This window comes from Gorilla gorilla, chromosome 5 (assembly GCF_029281585.2).
Source record: "Gorilla gorilla gorilla isolate KB3781 chromosome 5, NHGRI_mGorGor1-v2.1_pri, whole genome shotgun sequence".
In the NCBI taxonomy this organism is placed as follows: Eukaryota; Metazoa; Chordata; class Mammalia; order Primates; family Hominidae; genus Gorilla; species Gorilla gorilla.
In genome coordinates, this window is record NC_073229.2 from 99,219,979 (window position 1) to 99,243,121 (window position 23,143).

General features: G+C 35.1%; 1 protein-coding gene across 7 annotated transcripts in view; it reads right to left on the bottom strand.

Moving 5' to 3' along the window:
• The window catches only part of COL12A1 (collagen type XII alpha 1 chain), a 122,138-nt gene that overhangs the window by 21,852 nt on the left and 77,143 nt on the right, over nt 1-23,143 (bottom strand). For all 7 annotated transcript variants that reach the window (XM_063707709.1, XM_063707712.1, XM_063707713.1 and 4 more), the window contains 15 exons: nt 21,478-21,607; nt 19,539-19,658; nt 18,315-18,461; nt 17,443-17,559; nt 17,136-17,282; nt 16,518-16,592; nt 14,491-14,630; nt 12,534-12,657; nt 12,227-12,370; nt 10,566-10,730; nt 9,200-9,238; nt 8,965-9,103; nt 6,793-6,935; nt 6,397-6,506; nt 2,215-2,364 (listed from right to left, as the gene is read on the bottom strand). In XM_063707709.1, the coding sequence (XP_063563779.1) occupies nt 2,215-2,364; nt 6,397-6,506; nt 6,793-6,935; nt 8,965-9,103; nt 9,200-9,238; nt 10,566-10,730; nt 12,227-12,370; nt 12,534-12,657; nt 14,491-14,630; nt 16,518-16,592; nt 17,136-17,282; nt 17,443-17,559; nt 18,315-18,461; nt 19,539-19,658; nt 21,478-21,607 (1,890 nt within the window). The remainder of the gene's footprint in view (nt 1-2,214; nt 2,365-6,396; nt 6,507-6,792; nt 6,936-8,964; nt 9,104-9,199; nt 9,239-10,565; nt 10,731-12,226; nt 12,371-12,533; nt 12,658-14,490; nt 14,631-16,517; nt 16,593-17,135; nt 17,283-17,442; nt 17,560-18,314; nt 18,462-19,538; nt 19,659-21,477; nt 21,608-23,143) is intronic.

Genomic DNA, 23,143 nt, shown 5'->3' on the forward strand with positions numbered 1-23,143 from the left:
TGAGATTCCCACTCTTGATACACCTCTTTGGCTGAAATGCAATGTTTGAGTGAGTTTTGTTCCACTTGTTTGTTAGGTATTTTCTTTTTTTTTTTTTTTTTTTTTTTTTTTTTTGAGACAGAGTCCCACTCTGTTGCCCAGGTTGGAGTACAGTGGTGGGATCTTGGCTCACTGCAACATCTGCCTCCCAGGTTCAAATGCTTTTCGTGCCTCAGTCTCCCGAGTAGCTGGGATTATAGGCATGCGCCACCATGCCCAGCTAATTTTTTTGTATTTTGTAATAGAGGCGGGGTTTTACCCTGTTGGCCAGGCTGGTCTTGAACTCCTGGACTCAAGTGATCCACCCAAAATGCTAGGACTACAGGCGTGAGCCATGGTGCCCAGCCTTGTGTTATTTTTTAAGAGAATATTAATTTCTGTAATTAAATGAATTTGAAGCCCCCACACATTTAAATCAAATTTGTGTTTTGTTTTTGTTTTGTTTTGTTTTGAGATGGAGTCTCACTGTTGCCCAGGCTGGAGTATAGTGGTGTGATCTTGGCTCACTGCAACCTCTGCCTCCTGAGTTCAAGAGATTCTCCTGCCTCAGCCTCCGAATTAGCTGGCATTACAGGAGCCCACTACCACGCCCAGCTAATTTTTGTTTTTTTAGTAGAGACGGGGTCTTACCATGTTGGCCAAGCTGGTCTCAAACTCCTAACCTCAAATGATCCACCAGCCTCGGCCTCCCAAAGTGCTGGGATTACAGGCATGAGCCACCACACTCAGCCTACATCAAGCTTTAAGAGCCCACCCTTATAGAAAAGTAACATTAAAGTAAATTAAAGAAACAATTCTTCGCTTATTCTACAATTGATGCTCTTCTTTTTAGAAATTATTACCAAGGGTTTGACCAATAACTTTTCTGATATCCTCAACTATTTCAAGATAGCATATATTTTATATCTTTCTATAGTTTAAAAATAAACTACTTTTGATAAAAAGTAAAAAGTTGTTTAGACAATGTTATTCTTTTAAAAACCTGATGTAATTCTTATACTTAAATATCAGATTCAATATTCAACAGAAGGTTTGGATTTTAATCAAAATTCTATTACATTTGAACTAATTGTTTCTATATTGTGGAATAAAAATTTTCCTTTTGAATCTAGAAGAAAATCCTGTCCGTGGAAGAAAGCTAAATTAAATAGATAAAGCCATTTTTAAAATAATAACTATAGAAGCCAAACAGGCTAGCTTTGCTTTTAGGACAATAGGTCTATTGATTGACATTGATTGATTGATTGATTGAGACAGGGTCTCAGTCTGTCACCCAGGCTGGAGTGCAGTGATGCCATCATAGCTCTCTGCAGCTGCAAATTCCTGGGCTCTAGCAGTCTTCCCACCTCAGCCTCCCAAGTTGCTAGGAATAGAGGCACATGCCACCACACTCAGCTGATTGGTTTTTTTTTTCTTTTTTATAGAGACAGGGTATCACTATGTTGCCTAGGCTAATCTTGAACTCCTGGCCTTAAGTAATTCTCCTTCCTTGGCCTCTGAAAATGCTGGGATTATAGGCATGAGCAATGGTGCCTGGCTTTGATTGACATTTAATATGAATTTAATTAGCTTGGTATGATGACAACTTTAGATTTAAATTTTCCCTACTAGATAGCATTCCCTACTAGATAGGGGTTGGCACGCTCCTGCCTCAAACCTGAGATAGTGAAAGTTGTGAGTAATGGGGTCAGCTGGCTGCCCTACTCCACTGATCCTTTTGATACAGGCAGCCGAATGGCTCCTCTGTGAGCAAATGTGGGCTCTGGTGAAAGTTGCAACTAGTGTCCCCAAATGCTTAATATCCTGATTGTACAAATCTGTATTAACAATTATTGCTGAAGAACAAAATAGGAACTATTTTCTATTTCACTGGGTATGTTGGCAACTCTTTGTGTGGTGTTCTCCAATTTGATCCTGTTTCAAAATGACTACATGGTGTTCCCTGGTGCCTTGACATCTTATTTTGTTTCTAGCAAGTAGTTAAAGCACATTATTATGTTCTGTGGACATATTTTCTCAATGTACTTCTTCCAATGTTTTGATCTGACCAAGAAATTTGACAACTTAAAACTCACTGAGAAAAATAGAATAAAATAAAACTCAAGGAGTTGTTTAGAAAAATGCCATTTCAATCTTAACACAAGGTACCAAGAGAAATAAAAATGTGTTACTCACTGCGGCTGATTTCCTTTCCCCTTTAAGGAGTTTTCCAAGAATTTCATAACCATCAGTTGTTATATTTCCAGCTTCCTTGATGTCTTTTTCTATAATTTCATAGCAGTCAATGTAAATCTTAACACTTTTTGAGGTCACTACAATATGAACCTAAAAAGATAATTTGTTTCCATTATAAAATTTCTACACTAAAAAATTAGCTGACTCTGCATTAGTTTAGATCAGATTTTTTTGAAGTTTTTTAAGCTATTCTCATCCTAAATCAAAAGTCTTACTCTGAAAATCCAAGAGCAGTTGGCACTGTTGATGAAATCATTTGCTAATAATATGAAATTAGACAAGCCACTTAACCTCTGGTCTCAGTTTCCTACAAACACATACACATGCATAATTTCTTATTTTCCCACTATCTACTCTTACTGAGATGACCAGAGAGGATATAGTAGATGAAATGACTTTGTAAGCTATAAAGAGCTACCCAAGTAGAGGTTAATAAATCATGTATATACTATTATATTCGCTACAAAGAAATTTCAGATGTCTTCCGCTAATTTTACTAAATTCAACTTTCAGTTTGTTGTTCCCCAATCTCAGGCAGAAATAATCTGCATACCATATAGATACCTCATACAGTAAAGAACTAGCACATGTCTTCTATAGGGATTCAACTCTGGAAATCAATAGAATTCAGGATTCAATTTTCTTTTAAGGAAAGAAGTTTATATTGATTTATTTTTCGTTTGCTACTGAAGACACACAGAATGTTAACAACTCTATTAGTATAGATAATTAATAAAATGTTTGTATTTCAACAATGTAAAGAATGGTCCTGGGTAATCCTTGTCTTTATAGTTATGCTCAGAGTTTCTACTTATCACAGCACAAATACTCAAGTAAGCCCTTGATGATGACTTTGAAAAGTTTGGCAGCAAATTAAAAGGAACAGAAATTCCCTTAAATGCTCTCAGTCAGTAAGCATAAGAATAATTTCTAAAGTATTTTTAAACTAAATATTTTTCCCACATGAAATCACCACAAAACCATAAGTTTACTGCATCTGTGATAAATATAAATTCCATATTTCTTTTATATAAAAGTAATACATAACTTACTAAAAATAAAGTTTAAATGCCCCCAGGACAATCAACTAATACTGAACTCAAGAAGAACACCATGCTAGGATATTTTTTATCTAATAAGAACCAAAACTTTTTGGCTCATATATGAACAACCACAGATGCAAACATTGACAAGGCATGTGAAAAACCACAGTATCCAGAAAAATTATTTCAGAATTTTTAATTTGTGACAAAATTATTCCAGGAACACTTGTCATTGAATGCTAACCATAGAGAAACACATTCTAAAAGCACATTTTGCTATAAGGTATTCAGTGTGTTTTACTGCAGTTTAAACAAATGCATAGTTACATTTCAGATTGGGCCCTTCATCTGTACATCATTGTGCCAAGTGTGTAGAGTAACCAATCTATTTCCTAAATGATGTGTTGTTGGTCCCAGACCAGTAGAAAAAAATAGGGACCCTCTTGTCACTCATCTCCCTTCCCAGACTCTGCCATTCTAGTTCTCTTTCTTATTATAAATGTCTCATATGAATCCATGTCATCTTTCAACAATAGAAGGGAGACACAAAAAAAGCTTTTCAAGAGAATCCCCAGGAATGGATAACTGTCTGTCATTCCTTAATTAAACTATTTTAGTTAATCCCTCTCCCCAAAGTTCCCTCTCCCTGTCACTAATTTCCTGCTCTTGAAATATTGCTCATTCTCATCCCAAGTTTGAAAAACTTCAATTCAGGAATTAGATGGAAAGTGAAGAAAGAGTGCTTGAATCCTTGGCTCAGTAAAAAAATGTGAACAGCTGAGAGTGATTGAAGGTGGTACTTGAATTGATGAGATGAGAGTGGGTCAATGGGATGGGGGTATTTTATACTTGCAATTTGCAAGATGCTAGATCTTAGATTAAACTGGTTCAACACATACACACACACACAATGGTAACTGTAGAGGTAATAGATGTTAATTAGCTTGATTGTGGAGATCATTTCACAATGTATGTGTATATCGGAACATCTCATTATACAGCTGAAGTATATACAATTTTTCTATATGACATCTCAATAAAGCTCTTTAAAAAGAAAGAACGGGTTTAAGGAATGGAGGAGAAAAAAGAGCACAGTGGGAAAAAAGGAGAAACTAAAAGAAAGATTATTAAAATAAAAAAACAAAGAAGAAGGTAGAGAATTTGGAAAGAAAAGACAGAGCTTGTGAGGAGAAAAAATAGGCATTATATAAAACCCAAGAATGCAAATGCCTTTCTGGGGAGGCAAATGGTATAAAGAAGAGAATGTCAAAAAAAATTGTCTGATTTGCAATCATTAATATCACTACAGACCTCTAAAAAATACTGCCTTTTAAAATTTTCAGATAAAATGAAGCATTCCATGACAGTTGGAAATTTTAAAATAACAGTTACCAAATGGTTATCAGTGGTTTAGTGGATGATCAGATTCTCAATATCTTCAGTGGTTATGAAAGGAAAAATAAAAATAGTCCTTTTTAGCAAGTTACTCAAATGTAAGTTTCACTGAGCCACAAAAGTTCATAAGACCTTTGCCAGATTCAACATCTAAGATCAGATAAAGATCAGTTGAAGCCAATAACACTTGCTAAACTAGAACTTGCTTTTCTGATGAGGCATTTATTTTACTGCACTTCACTATGGAGGTCTGTAAACCTTTAAGTAGATATACGATTGTACTCAGGGATTTTTGTTTTTCCTTTTTTTTTGTTATCACTAATATGTACATTGAAGCTTCCTTGAGCTTGATGAGGAGAGTCCTTTACCATCCTTATCAAAAATCTGATTAATGAATAAGAACAACACTCTGGAAAGAAAGCAAGATTCCTCAGGAGTAGAAACAGTAAGAAATACTGCTAAATCTACTCAGGTAGAAGAAATTTCTTCAATTTTCACTTGAGAATCAGCTTGAACTGGAAACATCTGTCTTTTATGTATAAGGGCTAATCTTTCTACATGCCACACTGGAGAAATTTTAAAGCATCTGTGCAACAACTGGTATTCCTGTTAACATAATCCAATGGATGAAGAAATACTATTAAAAAGTCAATTCCTACACATAAAGGGGAACAACACACACTGCGGCCTATCAGAGGGTGTCAGGTGAAAGGAAGGAGAGGATCAGAAAAAATAACTAATGGATACTAGGCTTAATACCTGGGTGACAAAATAATCTGTATGATAAACCCCCATTACACGTTTACCCATGTAACAAACCTGCACATCTTGCACACATACCCCTGAACTTAAAATAGAAGTTTTTTTAAAAAGTCTATTACTAACTTCCATTCCTAACCTAGATCGTTCTTTTTATTTCTAATGCTTCTAACTTCAGTATTTTCTAAGTAAGAAGTGCTTCTTATTTGTCAACGAATTGTCCTTTAGAAACCTGAAAAAAAAAGTTTCTACTATCTGCTGGATGTTGACATACAGAAAATTGATTAAGATGATCAAGAATAGACAATCCCTAGAATGCATCTTAGAACTTTTAATAAGATTTTCTAGAGAATTGTGTTTTTAAAGAATAAGTGTGTTCACACAAAAATTAATCTCATAAACATCTATCTTAATTATTTTGGTAGATATTGACAACTTTTGGATTGATAAAAATAATTATTCTGCATTTCACTGGCATGTTTGTACTTTTCAATAAAATACAAGCAGAAGAAATATCAATTTCTGCATTTCACTGGCATGTTTGTACTTTTCAATAAAAAGCAAGCAGAAGAAATATTATCAATTAAAATATAATCCACTAAAATTAAGCTTTTCAAACTAAATAACATAAAGATTCATAACCAAATGGTAAGCAGAAAAGTAGGTGGATAATATTATATATAGTATGATTCAAATTTTAAAAAGAAATAAGCATTAAAAGTAAATCAAAATGTTACTCATTATCTCTTGATTAGTATAGTTTTATTTTAAATATTATTTGAATTAACCAAATTCTCTAAAACAAGATTTTATTTTTAAAAGACATAGTTATAATTCTGCCAATTTAACATGACATTTTAATAAATAATAAATTTGTTTTATATTTTTTTCTAGAAATAAGACTCAAATAATCTTATGTTTTTACCTTATGAAAACTTCCATAAAATAATGTCTTTACTTCTTCTGTGTCAAATGTAACAGTTTGCACCTCGCCTCTTGTATCCTTGTTAAAGAATGATAACGTCTTGCTAGAAGCTGTAATCAACATAAAAGTGTTATTAAATCATATGCATTGTATACTTTTTATTTAAAGTATTAGCAAATAATTCTTGTTGGAGAGATTTCTTTAAAAATATAATAATTTCAGTTATGATAAAATGCAATTAGGATATTTACTGATGTGTTATACTTGGAAAAGTTCAAACATAAAAGTATATAGCAAATAAATATATATATAGTCTATATTCAGAAAGTTTTTTAAAAGAGAAAAGAAAAACAATCAAAACTAAGTATTCATGTGCCTTAAGATAAAAATTCTTACGATCTGCAATCACTCCAACTTGTGGTTTGTAGTCTCTGTCTGTGATTTGCCAAATTGCAAAAGGGTCACTGGGAGTTTCTGGGAGAAGTCTGAATAATAATATAATCGTGTATGAAGGAGGGAGTCCATTTGGGTGTAGGTCTCTGTTGGATAAAACAAAAGAAAGAAAAAGGAGAGGAAAGAAAAAAAGAAAGGAAGAAAGAAAGATTGATTGCTTTAACATCAAGAACAGATACTCTTTTAAATCTTTGCACCAGAATCTCATATGGGTAGTATTAGAGGCTATTTATACTAATCTGGCTCCTTCTGACTTCTCCTTAGAAGGAGAAAAATTTAGGAAGCACATCAAAAGAACAAGCACTAAAGACCAGTTATGTAAATTATAATCTATTATTTCTAATTTGATAAAGTCACAAAAGCCTGGGAAATTACAAAAGTCTTTTATCCTACTATTAATAACTAATTTTTCTAGACACAGAGTATTATAAAATTATATGATAATTTTAGAATGATAAACATTATGACTATGGGTATCATTTAAAGAGAATGAATCTTACTAAATATACTTAATGTCCAATGTCAGCTGTATGAGATCATAAAATGGCTTAAGGTTTTAATTTCTCTCTCCCTCCCTATCAGTAATACTTTTTACACTTCCAAATTTCTCCCCTGAAATCAAATAAATCACCCCCAGAGCTCATATATTCCCAAAAACAAAATCCATTTTAAATATGAAGGCCATATACATGTGCAAACATTTAGTGATGATAAAAGGATGGGAATTGATTGAAAGAAAATGTTTCTTGGCCCTCAGCTGTAAGACAAAACAAAAAACAAAAAATTGGTCCCATGTGTCCCTCCAGAGTTTAGTCAATCATTGTTCTGGGGGAATCTTTGAAGCGGAATTGATGGTTTTCTATCTGAGAACATTTAATAACACTTTCTCCCTGAAGGTAAGAAAAAGAACCAGATAATAAGCTCATAGAAAAGAAGCTATTCCTCCATGAATTTTGATAGAGGACACAAAGCTTTCATGTCCTAATACCACACCACTAACGCCATCTTGCTTTTAAAACATATGCTCTGGGTAAGCTGACATGATGTCTTTTATATGTTCAAGAACTATCTTTATAATATTCTATGTTAAAAATATTTTCTTCACATCAACTCGTCTCTCACCTAGCCCATTTTTCTCCTTCCTTAATTAGTGCCTGTGAAAAAATTATGTAATTGTATTTATGTTTCTTTCCTTTCAGCCAAAAGTTCTGATGCTTGAGAAAACAATAGGCTGTCATAAGTTAAAATGTAGAAATCATACGTTGAGCTGACTGGAAGAGTTAACACTGGGTATTACAGTTCACTGAAAAACCTAGAACTCCGAGCCAACATGGTTAACCATTAAAGGAGTTAGAGACTTACAATGTGGTCAAACTACAACAATACAATCTCTGCCTCTTAAAATAAATTAGCTTTGGTTTTAGTCTGAATTTTCCATCAGCTTTCTCAGAGCATTTCATATTTCAGACATCATTCCTGACCCTGTCCTGAGCTTACAATACCTTTATTTCTCATTGTTCTTTTCTTTCCATAAATTGGCAAACATATTTTTCAGCATAAAAAGTTTTCATTTTAATGAATAAGAAATACAGATTTCAGTTATCACACTCAGGTGCAAACATTCATGAAGTAAAATAACATCTACAGCTACACAACAGATTGCTAGAGCATCAGCCAATAAAAACTAAATGCCAACTGTCTGATCATGGACAAGAAACACTACCTTTCATTTTCTAGAGGTCTGAAACACTAAAAAGAATGCTCTCAGTCTGCACTTATTCCATCCAGTATTCTGCACCACAGGAAGAGATGTTCAAAATATTAAGTTGCCTTCCTGTTTTAACAGCTTTTCTAGCCTTAAATTCAAAAGGGTCAGTAATCTGTTACCAGCATGAGCTTCTTGGATCTGGCAATAACGAGGCCTGAGTCTTAGTCTCCCGTGTGCAAACAACTATGTAACCTGGAAACAATTAGCCTAACTGTAGTTAAGAAAACCAATCAGGGTCATCCATAAGCAGTCTTCCGACAAGTCCCAGGATTCTGGGAAGTCAGCAAATATTCCAAGAACTTTTTGCAGGTCTTAAGAAAAGGAAAACCTCCTGTTGTCACACTTACGCTGTAGGCTGATTCACAAACGCATTCTTCTGAATCCTGTAAGCTGAGTAGCTGGGGAAAGACCCTGACTCCAAAGATACTCCTTGTACAGAAGCAAAATTCTTTTCTGTCAGGTTGTATGCTTCAAGCATCTTAAAACCTTTACATCAGAAAAGAAAATATTAAACGGAGTACATTTTAATTATTTTATTGCTTAAATCTGGAAATTAATTCGCCCCAAAGTATAAATGCTTACCTGGCGAGGTGTAGCCATCCAAATAAATGAGAGGACAACCTGCAATGTACAGTGTTCTTTAAGTATGATTCGCCAACACGATGTACAAATTATATATGCACAGAAAGTAGCAATGAACGTATTTCAAGTAATAAATGACATTGTTCATTTATTAAAATAACTTCTCAATTTAATATTTTATACATTATTTCTTGTACATTTCCTACGTGTAGGAGAAATTATACTATTAACCAGTGTAACAAATATTTCCCTAACATTCTCTAATCCAATTGGACTTTTACAGTACTCTTAAAAATAATAAAATAGAATTACAGGAGGAATTTTTCACATTTTTCAATAGATTTAAAGAACTTCCCTCCCAGGGAATTTTAGATTTCTGCAAAGGTAGGAGGAGCTTGTCCATCCCCAACCCACTTCTCTGCCAAGTCTCCAAGCCTCACACTGGCTACCAAACACCATGTAACAGTAACAAGTGTGCAGTAGTTTTTGCTCTGGACCCCTCAGAGCTGAGGGTACCAGATGGCTGCATCCAGGACTACTTGGGACAGAAGAGAAACCACTCCAGCCCCCTACTCACTTTCACCAGTGCAGCTCCACTCCGAACTTCAGCATAAATTTTCATAGTAAACCAACAAAGTTTGTTTACTCTAACCAGAGTTCTTGTTTTTAAAATAAGGTTTAATGGAGGGGAATATTATATTTGTAAAGCATAGCCCTGTCTAGGATCAGGGGTCTGGACTAGCCACAGACCCCTGATCAATTATGTAGGATAAATTGCCTCCTGGTAATTATGGAGGATTAATTGCCTCCATAACCTATACCCCAAGAATTGGTGTTAATGGATGGTGATAAGAATAAATCGACTTAAATAATCAATTTTTGGTTCTTCACTGTAGTTAAAAAGCTGAACTTGAAAATCTAAACCCAAACAAACAAATGGGAACCAAATGAATTTCTGAGGAACCATTTTTCTTCATTGCTCTCTTGAAGCACGGATGTTGACAGAACAAATACCAATTGATTACTAATGGGGAAAACCTTCATCTCACAGAAATGCCTTCTATATGCAATTTGAGGCTGAGATTAATTTAACCAAATGTCATAGGCATTGGGGTGGTGGGAAAAGGATATATTAAAACACTTTATTTCCACACAAGGAAATTACATATTCAAGGCTAAAAATGGATTTCTGACAAGCACACATTTAGCATGATCGCAATAGGAACAGTGATTCATCAGGTTCTCAAGTGATTTCCCAGGATCTATTTATGCACAGACTTGATCCCACAAAGGATATAGAATTGTCTACTAAGTAATTGTTTTTCAGAATAAGTGAGGTTATAGATCCACGTTGACTGTGACTTACTTGAAGTGGCAGTTTCACAAACAAATGTAATAAGATTGTCTTCGATCTTCTCAAAAGATTCAAAGTCGTCCACAATGAACACATGCCGTTCACTTGGTTTGCTGGCAATGTTGGCAAGCTCATTGTAGTCGACATCAGCCACACCAACTACAAAGACACTGAACCCTGCAAAGTAGCATTTATAGAATGAATCACGTATCTCTTTTTCTGTCCTTGTTGTTAGAACAATGCAAAAAATTTCTTATCAGAAATGATGCTGTATTTTCTTAATGTATGCAGCAAGTCCTTTTACTTGACGTGAATTCTCTTTAATAAATACATACTTTTTTCAGGTCTTTCTATTTTCTGGTCTAAAGAATTCATTTAATTTGATTCCTTAAGATAAAATCCCAACAATTCAAATAGGAAGATTTTAATAGCAGAAAGACTTCATGTGGTGCACACTGCCTTCCACAGATCCACAGTCCTGATACACACATGAGTTCTGCAGCCATTAATATTTTAAGCTTATGTGACTCAGAAGTCAAGAATGGGCTTATTTTAAAATCTGGGTTCTTGAAACTGATTTTCTCAGGAAACTCAGGCTCAAAGGCAGAACTCTGGCCATCTTGAAAATGGAATCTACAACTCTCACTGGCAACAGACGGGCTATGACAAATAAGCAAATTTAGGCTATGACAAATAAGCACATTTTTCACTCCGAAAGCTAAATTTGACATCAGGGGGCAAAAAGCTATATAAGGAATTAGAAATATATTTAGATATAAATAAGGTAACGTGAGAAGCAAATATTTATAAGCCCAAACTTAAATCTACCAGGAGTCACAAACATGCAGAAATCTGTGTAAGGTGTATAACATAATGGCAATACATTTTATAAAAGATCAGCAAGAACAACCTCTATTGAAAAAAAGACAGTATGACTTAGCACTAATCATAACTCATAATTTTAGCCAAAGAATCATGCATGTACAGATGACAAGTTCCATTTAATTACTTTATAATTTACTACAACAAATTATGCATAAGATTCTCTCTAAAAATATATCCACCATAGACCTTGCTTGGGACAGCAGGGGGTAGGGGGGCTGTTAATGCAAGTACTGGAAAGATCTACTTTCACCTCTAATGATCTTAAATAACTAATCCAAAGAACAGTGTTACCAGGAGGCTCTCAGTATATTTGATTGGCAAGATCTATCCCAGAGATGACTCCCTAAGACCTCAATACTCCTTATTTGCAACATATCTTTTAGCACTCATTAAGTCTGCATCTGCAAAGATGTGCTAAAGCTAAAGGCTTCCTTTTTTCTCTCCTTGCACAGGAAGCAGTATCAAGATTCATTTCTGCTACGGCAGGAAGCCTGCTCTAGCATCATCTCATTATCATTGCTTTCTGTAGCCTTCCAGCCAGTATGGGAAAATGTGGTTTGCTCCTTGTCAATCCTGAACCACATCTTATACAAAGAATACCCCATGTCATTTTTGAGTAGTTGCAAACCATTCCATAATTAAATATAAACTAGCATTACAAAGGTATACCGTGCAGAGTGAAACAGAAACAATAAAGTAACATCAGCAAATTTAGTCTTTTGCAATCATTTGTGAACATTTAAAAACGTTAAAATTGCAAGTGCAATCAAATTCACGTATGTGCTTGCCTGACTGCTGGATGACCAAAGCTGCCTTCTTGACCTCATCCTGGGACCGACCGTCCGTGACCACAACCAACACCTTAGGGACATTCTTCCTCATGCCGCTCTCCCAAGTCAAGACTTTCTCCTTGATAAACGTGAGGGCCTTGCCTACAGAATGTGGCATGGAAAATTTTAGTGTCACTTCAGTGAAAACTACCCAAATGCCATTAGTCACACCCAACTGATAAGAATCTGGATATTAGCATGAGATAATACACTCAGCTCTGCCACTACAAATGCTTGGAGAGTAAAGATCTACATAGACACATACCTGTTCTTGTGTTTCCTCCTCTGTACCTAATATTCTGGAGGGCCCCAAGGGCTAGGGCCTTGTCATTGTACGTGTTCAGCTTGAACTCAGACTTGACCTCATCGCTGTATTGCACAAATGAAACCTGAAGGAAAATGTGGTTTGGCAGTGAGCATAAGTCATCTCATTTTATGTTTCAATCTTCAAATGATTCTCTAGCTGCAGAATAAAGCGGGGGGGGGGGGGGGTGTAAAAAGTATCTCAGACCTGATAGAATATTGTAAGCTCTTTATAGCTAATATTACAACACCTACTGCACTTGTCTCATTAAATTCTTTAATTTTCAATCTTCAATGAAATTGTCATAATTGACATTAATAATGAAAATATACTATATTCACGTTGTGCCTTTCTCTAGGACATAGAAAGGGATGAATAAAGCTGGGGAGTGGTGAGATCCCAGGATTAGACATGAGAACATACCATCTCAAATCCAAATGTTGGTTAAACAGTTGACTCAGCTAACTGCTACTTCCCACTGACTATATCCGTTCTTTATGGCAATACAAAAATGTCACATGTGTGATTATAATCATCCCTCATCACAAACTCATTGAAAATGGGATTTAGTGGAAAAAGTACAGACTTTGTACTCAGGAATCACTGGGTTCAAATCCTAGCTCTGGCATTTAATAGCTATGTGACAATGGATTTTTTTAATCAGTAAAATGAGGATAACTATACTTACCTTCTAGGATTGTTTTAAAGACTAATAATCCTGTATACAAAGTAACTGGTACATAGATGTTAATAAAATATGATCAGTATTTTTTGTTAGAAATACAAATTCCTAAAAAGATGAAAAAAAGCTTGCTTGTTGAATTAATGTGGTTAAATTAAGAATATAACCACATTAAATTAAGAATATAACTAGGGTGAATTTTTACTCTTCTTGGGTTGGATCAATGTCTAGAGGATTATTTGAGGATTTGAAATTTAGTATACTACTATTCCATAAAAGAGGACAAGTTTTGTTGATGAAATTGTTTGTGGTTTATTTCAAAATAGCTTATTTTCATAATGCCACAATGATGATCAAACTGCCAAAATAAAGAAGAAAATTCACCAAAGAAATGGGAAAGAAAAGGAGAGAATTGTTTTTTAAAAAGATAGTCTCTTGCTTTAAGGAGTCAATGATTTAGATAGAAGATTAGATAGAACAGAGTCACACAGTTAATGACAACATGAAGTGATATTTGTTGTAATGCAGCAATATAGACAAAATTCTTCAAAAGCATGGAATGGGTAAAGCCATCATGGAACCTCACCAGAGGGGGTGAAATTTTAATCGGGTCTTTTAACTGTGTTAGGGTTACATGATGATTTATTCTTTGAGGCCCCTCATGGAAATATAAACTTCTCTAAGTACTTCAGTATAACAAATATATTTGGAGTGATTTCAGAGCAAGATAATTGGTAGTTATCCTTTTAAAAAAACAAATGAAATACGCTTTAGCTCAACAATGGACCTTCTTCTGGTCGAGGTAATTATCTGCAAAGTAATGATAGAGGCAGCAAGTTCCACACACCCACTCCAGTCACTGTTTATCACTGATTCTTCTAACTTCACAGGGGATGACAATCACAAAGAATTTAATATCCAGAACTTTGGATGAACTTCTATAGAAATGTGTCATGATTGGAAGTTTTAAGCAGGAAGTTAGAGTCCCTTAGAATCCCCTAAGTTCTCCAACAGGAATATCATCTAGCCAAAGATAAAAACTAAGGGAACATTTATTTTTCTATTTATTTATCATTTATACCCAATTCCCTCCCAAATATACATGAATAAAAGAAATAGCAAATAAGAGAAAGTCAAAACAGAGTTTATATTGAAAAGACTTTTTACTTAAAAAGAGAAGTTCAAAGGAAAGGCAAGACATCACAAATGAGTAGCCACTGGCGGAATGACACTAACCTGAATCCCAGCAGGACTGATTTCATCAAAGCCTCCCACAGTATTGAAGATGAATTTTACAACTTTGTTAAAATTATCGTCCCCGATGCTCCAAGAGGCATCAGTCAAGAACACAATATCTGCCTTGGCCCCTTTGCATACTGCAAAAAAAGAAAGCAGAGGAAGCCCCAAATCTCATGAATTCTTTCATTTAAATGAAATCACATAATTGAAAATGCAGTATAACACCTTGCTACGCAAAGTGTGGTTCTGCAGCAACAGCACTGCCTGGGAGCTTGTTAGAAATGCAGAATCTTGGGTCCTACCCCAGACTTCCTGAATCAGTACCAGCAGTAATAAGATGACTCACATGCACAATAAATTTAAGAAGCATTGTGGGGACCCTCAATACCTGCTCTGGAATTACTCCATTTGTTTAGATCCATTATGCAAAGATACAATCTTACTTAATGGAACTCTTCAAGTAGTTTTGAACAATAAATGAGAGGAGAAATCAAATAAAAAGTTTGGAGATTTGGAATGTAATTATTAAAGATTGACTTTATGCAAATAAGTCCTTTTTTTTTTTTTTAGACAGGGTCTTGCTCTGTCTTCAGGCTGGAGTGCAGTGGTGCGATGATCTTGGCTCACTGCAACCTCCGCCTCCCAGGTTCAAGTGATTCTCCTGCCTCAGCCTCCTGAGTAGCTGGGACTACAGGCATGTGCCACCACGCCCAGCTAATTTCTCTATTTTTAGTAGAGACAGGTTTAACCATGTTGGCCATGATGGTCTCGATCCATCTTTCCTGGCCTCCCAAAGTGCTGGGATTACAGGCGTGAGCCACCGCACCTGGCCAAGTCCTTTGTAAAATTTAAATTAAGCCACTAGAATCATATGCAGGAAAGGAGAAGATTTTTACTGGAATATCTAGATTTAGAGGCTAAGAAAAAATTCCAAAAACAATTAACAAAATTTTAGTTTATAAAAACTTAACATATAGAAGTATAACACCAAGAGTGAACCCTAACGCAAACTGTGGACTTTGGGTGGTGATGATGTGTCAATGTAGGTTCATCGGTTGTAACAAACATACCACTCAGATGTGGGATGTTAATAGTGGAGGAGGCTGGGCATGCGTGGGGAAGGGCAGTCTGTCTGGGAGATGAAAAATCTCTGCATCATCCCTGCAATGTTGCTATGAACCTAAAACTACTCTAGAAAATAAAGCCTATTTAAAAAGAAAAAACTTGTTTTTAAACCAAGGTTATTTACTGAATTTCTTTCTGTATCTAATTTAAAGGAATCCATTATTATTTTACCCTACAATAATACACTTTTAATTTTTAATTTTACTTATATAATAGGTTTAACGAAGTTGTAACATTCTACATCCTTCTAAGATAAAATAAAAATATAATCTGAAATGCTTTCTATTAAATGCTGGAAACAGCATATGAGAAAAGAATAATACAGTAGTTATTTAACTAAATTTAATTTGACAAAGTGCTAGAGAATTGCCCTCAAATGCTGAGAGATCAACCTTAATAAATCAGTATGTAGTTTCACCAGTTCACTGCAAGTTACAATTATCTTTCAAATTTTGGTGAATGGAAAATTTTTTAGCATTGTATAATCCAGGGAACTTCTCAGGTTGGACACCAGGAATTTTAAAGCCAACAGCCTCAGGGCTTCGGTCGCAAATATAGCCAAAAGGGTTCACAGCGCTTACTGATGCCAGCAGCTAGCAGAAAGAAATGTCCACCATGTAACTATGGACCATGGAAGACCTAAATCTGTAAAACTGAGGAAACAGACTTCCAGCTGAAGATCTGGAATAATTTATGACTGATTTTATTCACACCAAAATGTGCCCAGAGATGGAGAGAAACAAATTACTGGTAATCTTTTCTTTCAATCTAAAAACTCTTCAGCAGCAATAATAGATCAGAAATGTTCTATATTAATTGTAAATGATGCACATGCAGCATAAATAAGAAGTCTGTAACTCCCTATCAGCTGAACGTATTGCCTATTTAGCTGTACTTACCATCCCGGGCTGGTGGAATGGTGGGAGGGGGAGGAGGTGTGGGTGGCTCTGTAGGGGCTTCTGTTGGTTTCACAGCTAAAATTTAAAAATAATAATTATAAAAACACACCATGTGCACATTTGATATCCCAGAAAGTAAATTTTAAGAGCAATTTAAATCCTGGATACCAAATCAAGTCATACAAAATGAGACACCATTGTCATCGGTACTGACATGCTGGGGATTTTATTCCATCCAAATTGATGTCACTGGTAGTCATTCAACATCCACTACAGCTACAGAAAATAAAGATCTAAAGGGAAAATGTAAGGCCTTCAGATAGGGTCAAATGAGTAAAAGTCACTAATATGAATTCACCTTCTCAGCGAGAGCCATCTCTCCCTCCTTTAGCCCTTCCTCAAGGTAGCACCAGCTCGATAACAGGGACAACTTGCAAATTGCTACAGAAAAAGGTCCTGAACCAGCTTTAGACTCCACATTCAGGAACCTGCCATCATCCCATCATTATTGCTACCCCTACGGAGAGGTACCTGCACAGGATTCACTTAAGTCTTCCTTACCTAGAGCATTCTATTCTAAAGCCTTATGAAAGCTTTCCAGATTCCTCAAAAACTTACTGGTATGTTCTTTAACAGAGACTCCTGGTCCCTCGAGATTTGGTGTCTGCACAAAAACAGTGACACCATAATCAGTGTCTGGTGAAAGGCCAGTGAAGCAGTGACTGGTTTCTGATCCACGCACTGTAATTTCTTGTCCCCTTGTTCCTGATTATGACAACAAAGGAAAATGCCAGTGTCATCACCAATTATATTTCAAAAAAATTTTATATAGCATTGTTATAAACAAAATGGCATCTTCTTTACTGAAATTTAAAATGTTTCCACTACATGCTCCAGATCATTTTTTTCTTTTTTACACACATACCATCTGCAGGGCTTAGTTTTAGCCTGTAGGAGGTGGCTGCCCGGTGAGGTGACCATTTGACACAGAATGTATCCCACCCAATCTGGTAAGTTTTCAGATCTGTTACATTTAAATATACTACAAAATAAAGAAAGAAAGAGATTTACTTTGTAAATTGAGGCAAAAAATGTACTTTTAATCATAACACAATTTTCAAACTTTCACTGTGGCTGAAAAAAAGTTCAAAATTGTATTATGTTTCCTTATAAGAAACATACATGAATCATATTTGAAAATGTGGTACTGCCAAAACAGACCCCCCTTTCTTTCGCTGATTTTCAAGGAAAGGAAATTCCATATAGTCCCTCTCAAAACTAAGAATTTCAAAAACATCTCATGGAAAATAATGAAAACTATTTCTAAAAGGCTATCTGCTAAGTCGTTAAATAGTTATCAAAGCAATGGTGACCTTAAAATATATCTGTGGACTGAATCACACTAATCATGATTCAATAATTAAGTCAAATTAAATCAATGAATTTAGGTAATATATATCTTGGTATCAAATGTCAAGAAGAACTAAGTAGCATCACAGATCTAATTTTACAGGTCATTCATGGATAAAATGACAATTTCTATAATTTTTATCTTTTAAAATTCAAAATATAATATTTTATGTGAAATACACAAATTTCTCACCATATACATTTTTATATACTCAACTATAATATTTATGTATTTGAATAGGTATTTTGTCTAACCAGACACAAAATAGCCTGCCTACATAATGCTGAGGAAATATGTATATGTTCAGAAACAGGAAATTAAAACAGGCTGACCTGGTAATTTCTACTATAGTTTTTCTCACAACCATGAAAATATCCATGACTCACATGTAGTGCCTTGATCTGTCAAGGGGACACTGAGTCCAGAATCATATTGAGCATAAACATTCACATCGTAGGTGGTGCTGGGATTGAGATTGTGTAAGGTATATGATGTCATTTCTCCAACAAAGGCTTCCATGGGCTCATTGGAACCTTTATTAACAACCACAAAAATACACAGAAACATGCCATCAATAGCATGAAATTTTGCTTAAAATTAAAGATCTTATAGTCAAAGGGTATTATGAACACGATTAATTCCATAGTCCTCATACACTTACTCACTGGGGCACATGCTACGTTATATGACAAATATGAAACTGTAAGCAGACACTGAATTCTTCACCCTCCTATTCTCAAAGCATAGCACAGTATTTGGAATATAGTAGGTATATAATCAATGTTTCTTTAGTGAATGAATTCTCAAGCTTCTTTCTCAAGCCCTATTTTGCCAACATAGTGTTTTGCATATAGTAGGTGTCCAATTGACACTTTTTCATTTATTGTAGAGATAATCTAAGAATTTCTATCTTGGACCTCATTCCACATACTTTGGCTGCTAAAGTCCTTAGTTACCAACCCCACTTTCTTTTTTAAGTTCTCTTTCTATTTCTTACACAGGTTCAAATTTTACTTCCTTTATCTTGCCATCTCTCTTTCATGTTTTTTCTAGTTCATACTCTTGCTGGATATATGGAAGATGCCCTAACAAATCTGCATTTTTCTTCCAGTTTCTCTAAGAATACAGACAAAATATTAAAACAAAAATAACAAATAATTTAATCAAGGTGATACTAATTTAGGTGAAATTTTCAGAGGGGGTTTGAAAGCAAGGCTGTCATGAATAAGCTGCATGGAATCTATGCCCAAAATAAAATAATACCTGGGCATAGTGGGAAAAATACAGAGGTATATTGATGTAATATGCATTATTTCATGATCATATAGGATGTCTGAAGACAGGCATCTTTGATTTGTGCAACTTTATGAACCAAGTCAAACTTTTTAATCATGATATTTAATAAGAATTTCATCTACTTCTATAATAACAATGGTACTTTAGATGATTGGCTTAAAATGTTATTGCCAAAAACATTGCCTTTGGTTACAGGAAACTTGGTGTGATCTGAACTCTCAGGAGAACCCAATAGTGGGGGATGAAAGAGAAAATACCCTCATATGCAAATAACCCTCCAAAACATTTCTATGATGACAAAGGCACTTCCTTACCCACTGGCTTATATACTATTTTATATCCAAGAACTGGAGAAGGTGAAGGATCCCAGGACACCCTGAATCTTGTATACCATTCGTCAGAGATGTGTATGTTCTGAGGAGGAAGGAGTCCCACTGAAAACAAACATTGACACACATTACTGACCTTTTATTGGTACACAGGGAGAGCACAAAACTTTAAAAGTATCGGTAGGAAAGCCCAATGGGAGCAATTTCATAATATCCCATAATGTCTTTATCCAGAAAACAATTAAAAGGCATTGAAGTATTCAAAAAATGCTTAATAGTTCTCCAAATTTAAACAGCAACTCAAATAGACTCAAGAACTAGTGATTTCCAGAGCAGCCTTCTCAGCAGGAAGCAGTATCCAGAGCGGAAGTGTTCTATGACTCAGGATTATAGAAAATAAAAGAGATCTCAAACCATTTTTAGAATGTCATACATTACAGATTGTTGGAAACAGAAAGCAGTTTAGAAACTATCTAGTCCAACCACTTCATCAAATACATAAGATATTATTTGCCCAAAACCACCCCAGCTACCTAATAATGTTTTTTCCCTGTACCTCTCTATCCTCCACCAGCATTACCTAGAATAAATCCTTAAGCTTCCAGAGATACTTCCCCCAAGCCCACAACTTATAAAATCAATGCTGCTCAGGTAGTATGTTAAGTAGTTGCTGAGTTGACTATTCACAGCATTGAGCAAATAACGAATCCAACTTGAAAAACTTCTTTTTCATAAGAAAAACAAAACATGACTTTGGCCCTTCCTGGGAAATCCAAGATCTAGTTTAAAAAAATCCACTTTGATAGCATGAAATTCTGAAATATGCCATTTTCCCCAGGAGAGTCCCAAAATATAGTCTAAAATCTGAGAAAATTTAAAAAGTGAGGTCGTTAAAATCATCGAGTCGTGAGTCTCCATTGACTCAGTGCTGTAGACAACAATATCAATAAATACAGATTCTTGACCTTGAGAGACTGAGCTGAGTCAACTCTAGTCCTGCTTTTCCCTTAGGAGCTTTCAAATGTCACCTCTTCAAATTCTGTAATGTTGTCAAGATCATTTAAGCACAAAAAGACTTTTGGCAAGTGACTGCAGAAAGACACCTGAAGTCATGTTACTTAAGTAGATTTTTGGTGAATGAAGTGTAAAACAGCAATGCAAATATCTACCAGTAACAAAACTCAGATCTAGAGTTCATCCTACCTTTATGCTAAACTAGTGGCTCTCAGCCATTGCTGCACATTAATTAGAACATCAGCAGGTCCAGCCCACACCTCACACAGTTACATCAGTATCTCTGGGAGTGGAACCCAGGCATAAATATTTTTAAAGCTCCTCAGGTGACTGTAGCAAGCAACCACATTAGAGAATTTTTAAACCCTAAGAAATTACCACCAGTATAGTGTAAAAATGGGTCTGAACATTGATAATTCTATGCAAATTGCTTAGTACAATAAAAAATACATTTTTCTTTTTTAGAAAAAGCTAAATTTGTAGACAGAAAATGATTGCTGATCATCTCACTTCTGTATTTATGACTTAAGATTCAATCGCAATGGAATATTTCTTACTGATACTATATTGACTTAACAATTTAGTCTTAACTGACACCATACCAGTTGAAACATTATTCAGAGAATATGCAATAGTTTTCCAAAGAAGAAATAAAACTATCTTAAGCAAATAAAAATATGTAGATGGTCTTCTTTTTCTTCTCTTAGTGGACCTTTAAAAAGTTAAAAACAAATTCCTTTCACATGTCATCATTTTGACAAAATTTAATGTCTAATAAAAATAATATTAGTGTGGTATTTGAGATGTATTGGTGAAGATAAAATTTTAAGGTTTTAAAAGGTATAAAAGTAACATTAAGATATTGACAATTTCAAAGCAAAAAAAAAAGGGGGGAGTACAAAACACTTACCAGTTCTTCCATTTCCTGTTAGATGGCCACCATCTCCATCTTCATAAACAGCAATAACAGTAATTTTATATGGAGTGTCAGGTTGCAGGGGCTGCAGTATTACATTGTTTCTTCTGCCTGGGACTGTGGTCTATAGAGGAAGTTAAATTATAAATATATTACCGTCTAGAAGACTTCCAGATCAAAAGACAGTATTGTTTTATGTATTCCCATAAATAGTAATGGTAGTTTTTTTCACATTTTATTTTTGTTACACAATGCTCATGACAAGACAAACTATCTTCACTTCTTCTCTGCAGCATAGGAGAGTGGTTTTAGAATCAGACAGCTCTGGGTTCAAATCCCAGATCAGCCACTTAACAGCCATGTGACTTAACATCTTTGAAGAAAACTGTATTAAAAGCAATGCCATGTATGCTTCAGAACACCTTACTGAGTATTCCAGCACTCAGTAGTAAGTTTGTTTCCTTCAGATCTCATCATCACATGTTCCGTTTTCATGTACAAATACGTACCCAGTACCCGCTGTGGACCAGGCACAGTGGGACAGGTATTAGCTACTGGGAATCCACTGGTGAGCAAAAACTGACTAAGTTTCTGGCCTCAAAAATATCAGTTTGGCTGACACTAGTTAGCTGAAACAGATGGGAATACATTCAACTACCTCTTCGAAGAGGAAATGAACCAGACATCTCAATCTCTCTTCCAAACCTATGCTTTGCTTCTACAAACAACATGGATAAGGTATGCCAGTGAATCCTGGCCTGGAGTCCTATAACTACAAATGATAAATTGTATTTTTAATGTTTTCGGAAAGTAAAGGGAAATTGCATATTTGTCCATAGCAAGGCTGAACAAACACTAACCATGAGTTTCTCTGCTTTGGCAAACTAACTGTAGTAGTACTGTTTATCTCATTTTGATCAGAAACTATAAATGGTAGTTACGTGTGTTTCTTATTAATAAAAATAGGGACTTGAATTAAAGGTTACTATATCAAGTTCCAGTAGATGAAATATTTCATCACATGGGGCTCAGGGAGGGAAAATTATCTAAGACGATCTATGTGGTAAAAAGATGGCAAACCACAGACCTAATTTACAATCAACATCTTGTGCAATATTCTGCAAACGTATCACAGCAATTAATCACTAAATTTCAAATAAAGCAGTTAGTTTTTCCATTTTTCCACTCATAACAAATGGATGTGCATAGTGAGGGCTATGAGTAAGCTACCAGAAACTTGAATCTGGTTCTGGAAAGACAAACTATGACACTCAAAAAGTTTGAAGCTAATAGGAGAGTATTTATATTCCAAAACTAAAGTGTACCGCAAAATGTTAAGTTTAAAGAAAAGAGAGATCAATTAACACTGGAATATTTAAGGGAGACCTTGTAGAGGAATTAGATTTGAGGAAAGGGTAAGATTTGGATAAATACATTATTTGAATATTAACTTAGACATTCCAGAATGATAGGTATCATATTTCACTAAACTTGGTTCCTGTGGTGTCATTAGGTGGTTAGAAATGTTCAGTTAATCATGTGATAAGATAGTTTTTCTATCTGTCTTTAGAATAAAAATGAGCCCAAAGACATTGCTTCTCTGTGGTATGGGAGGCCAGAAAGACTAAGTAAGCACATTTGGGTGGTCCCAAAGTCATGT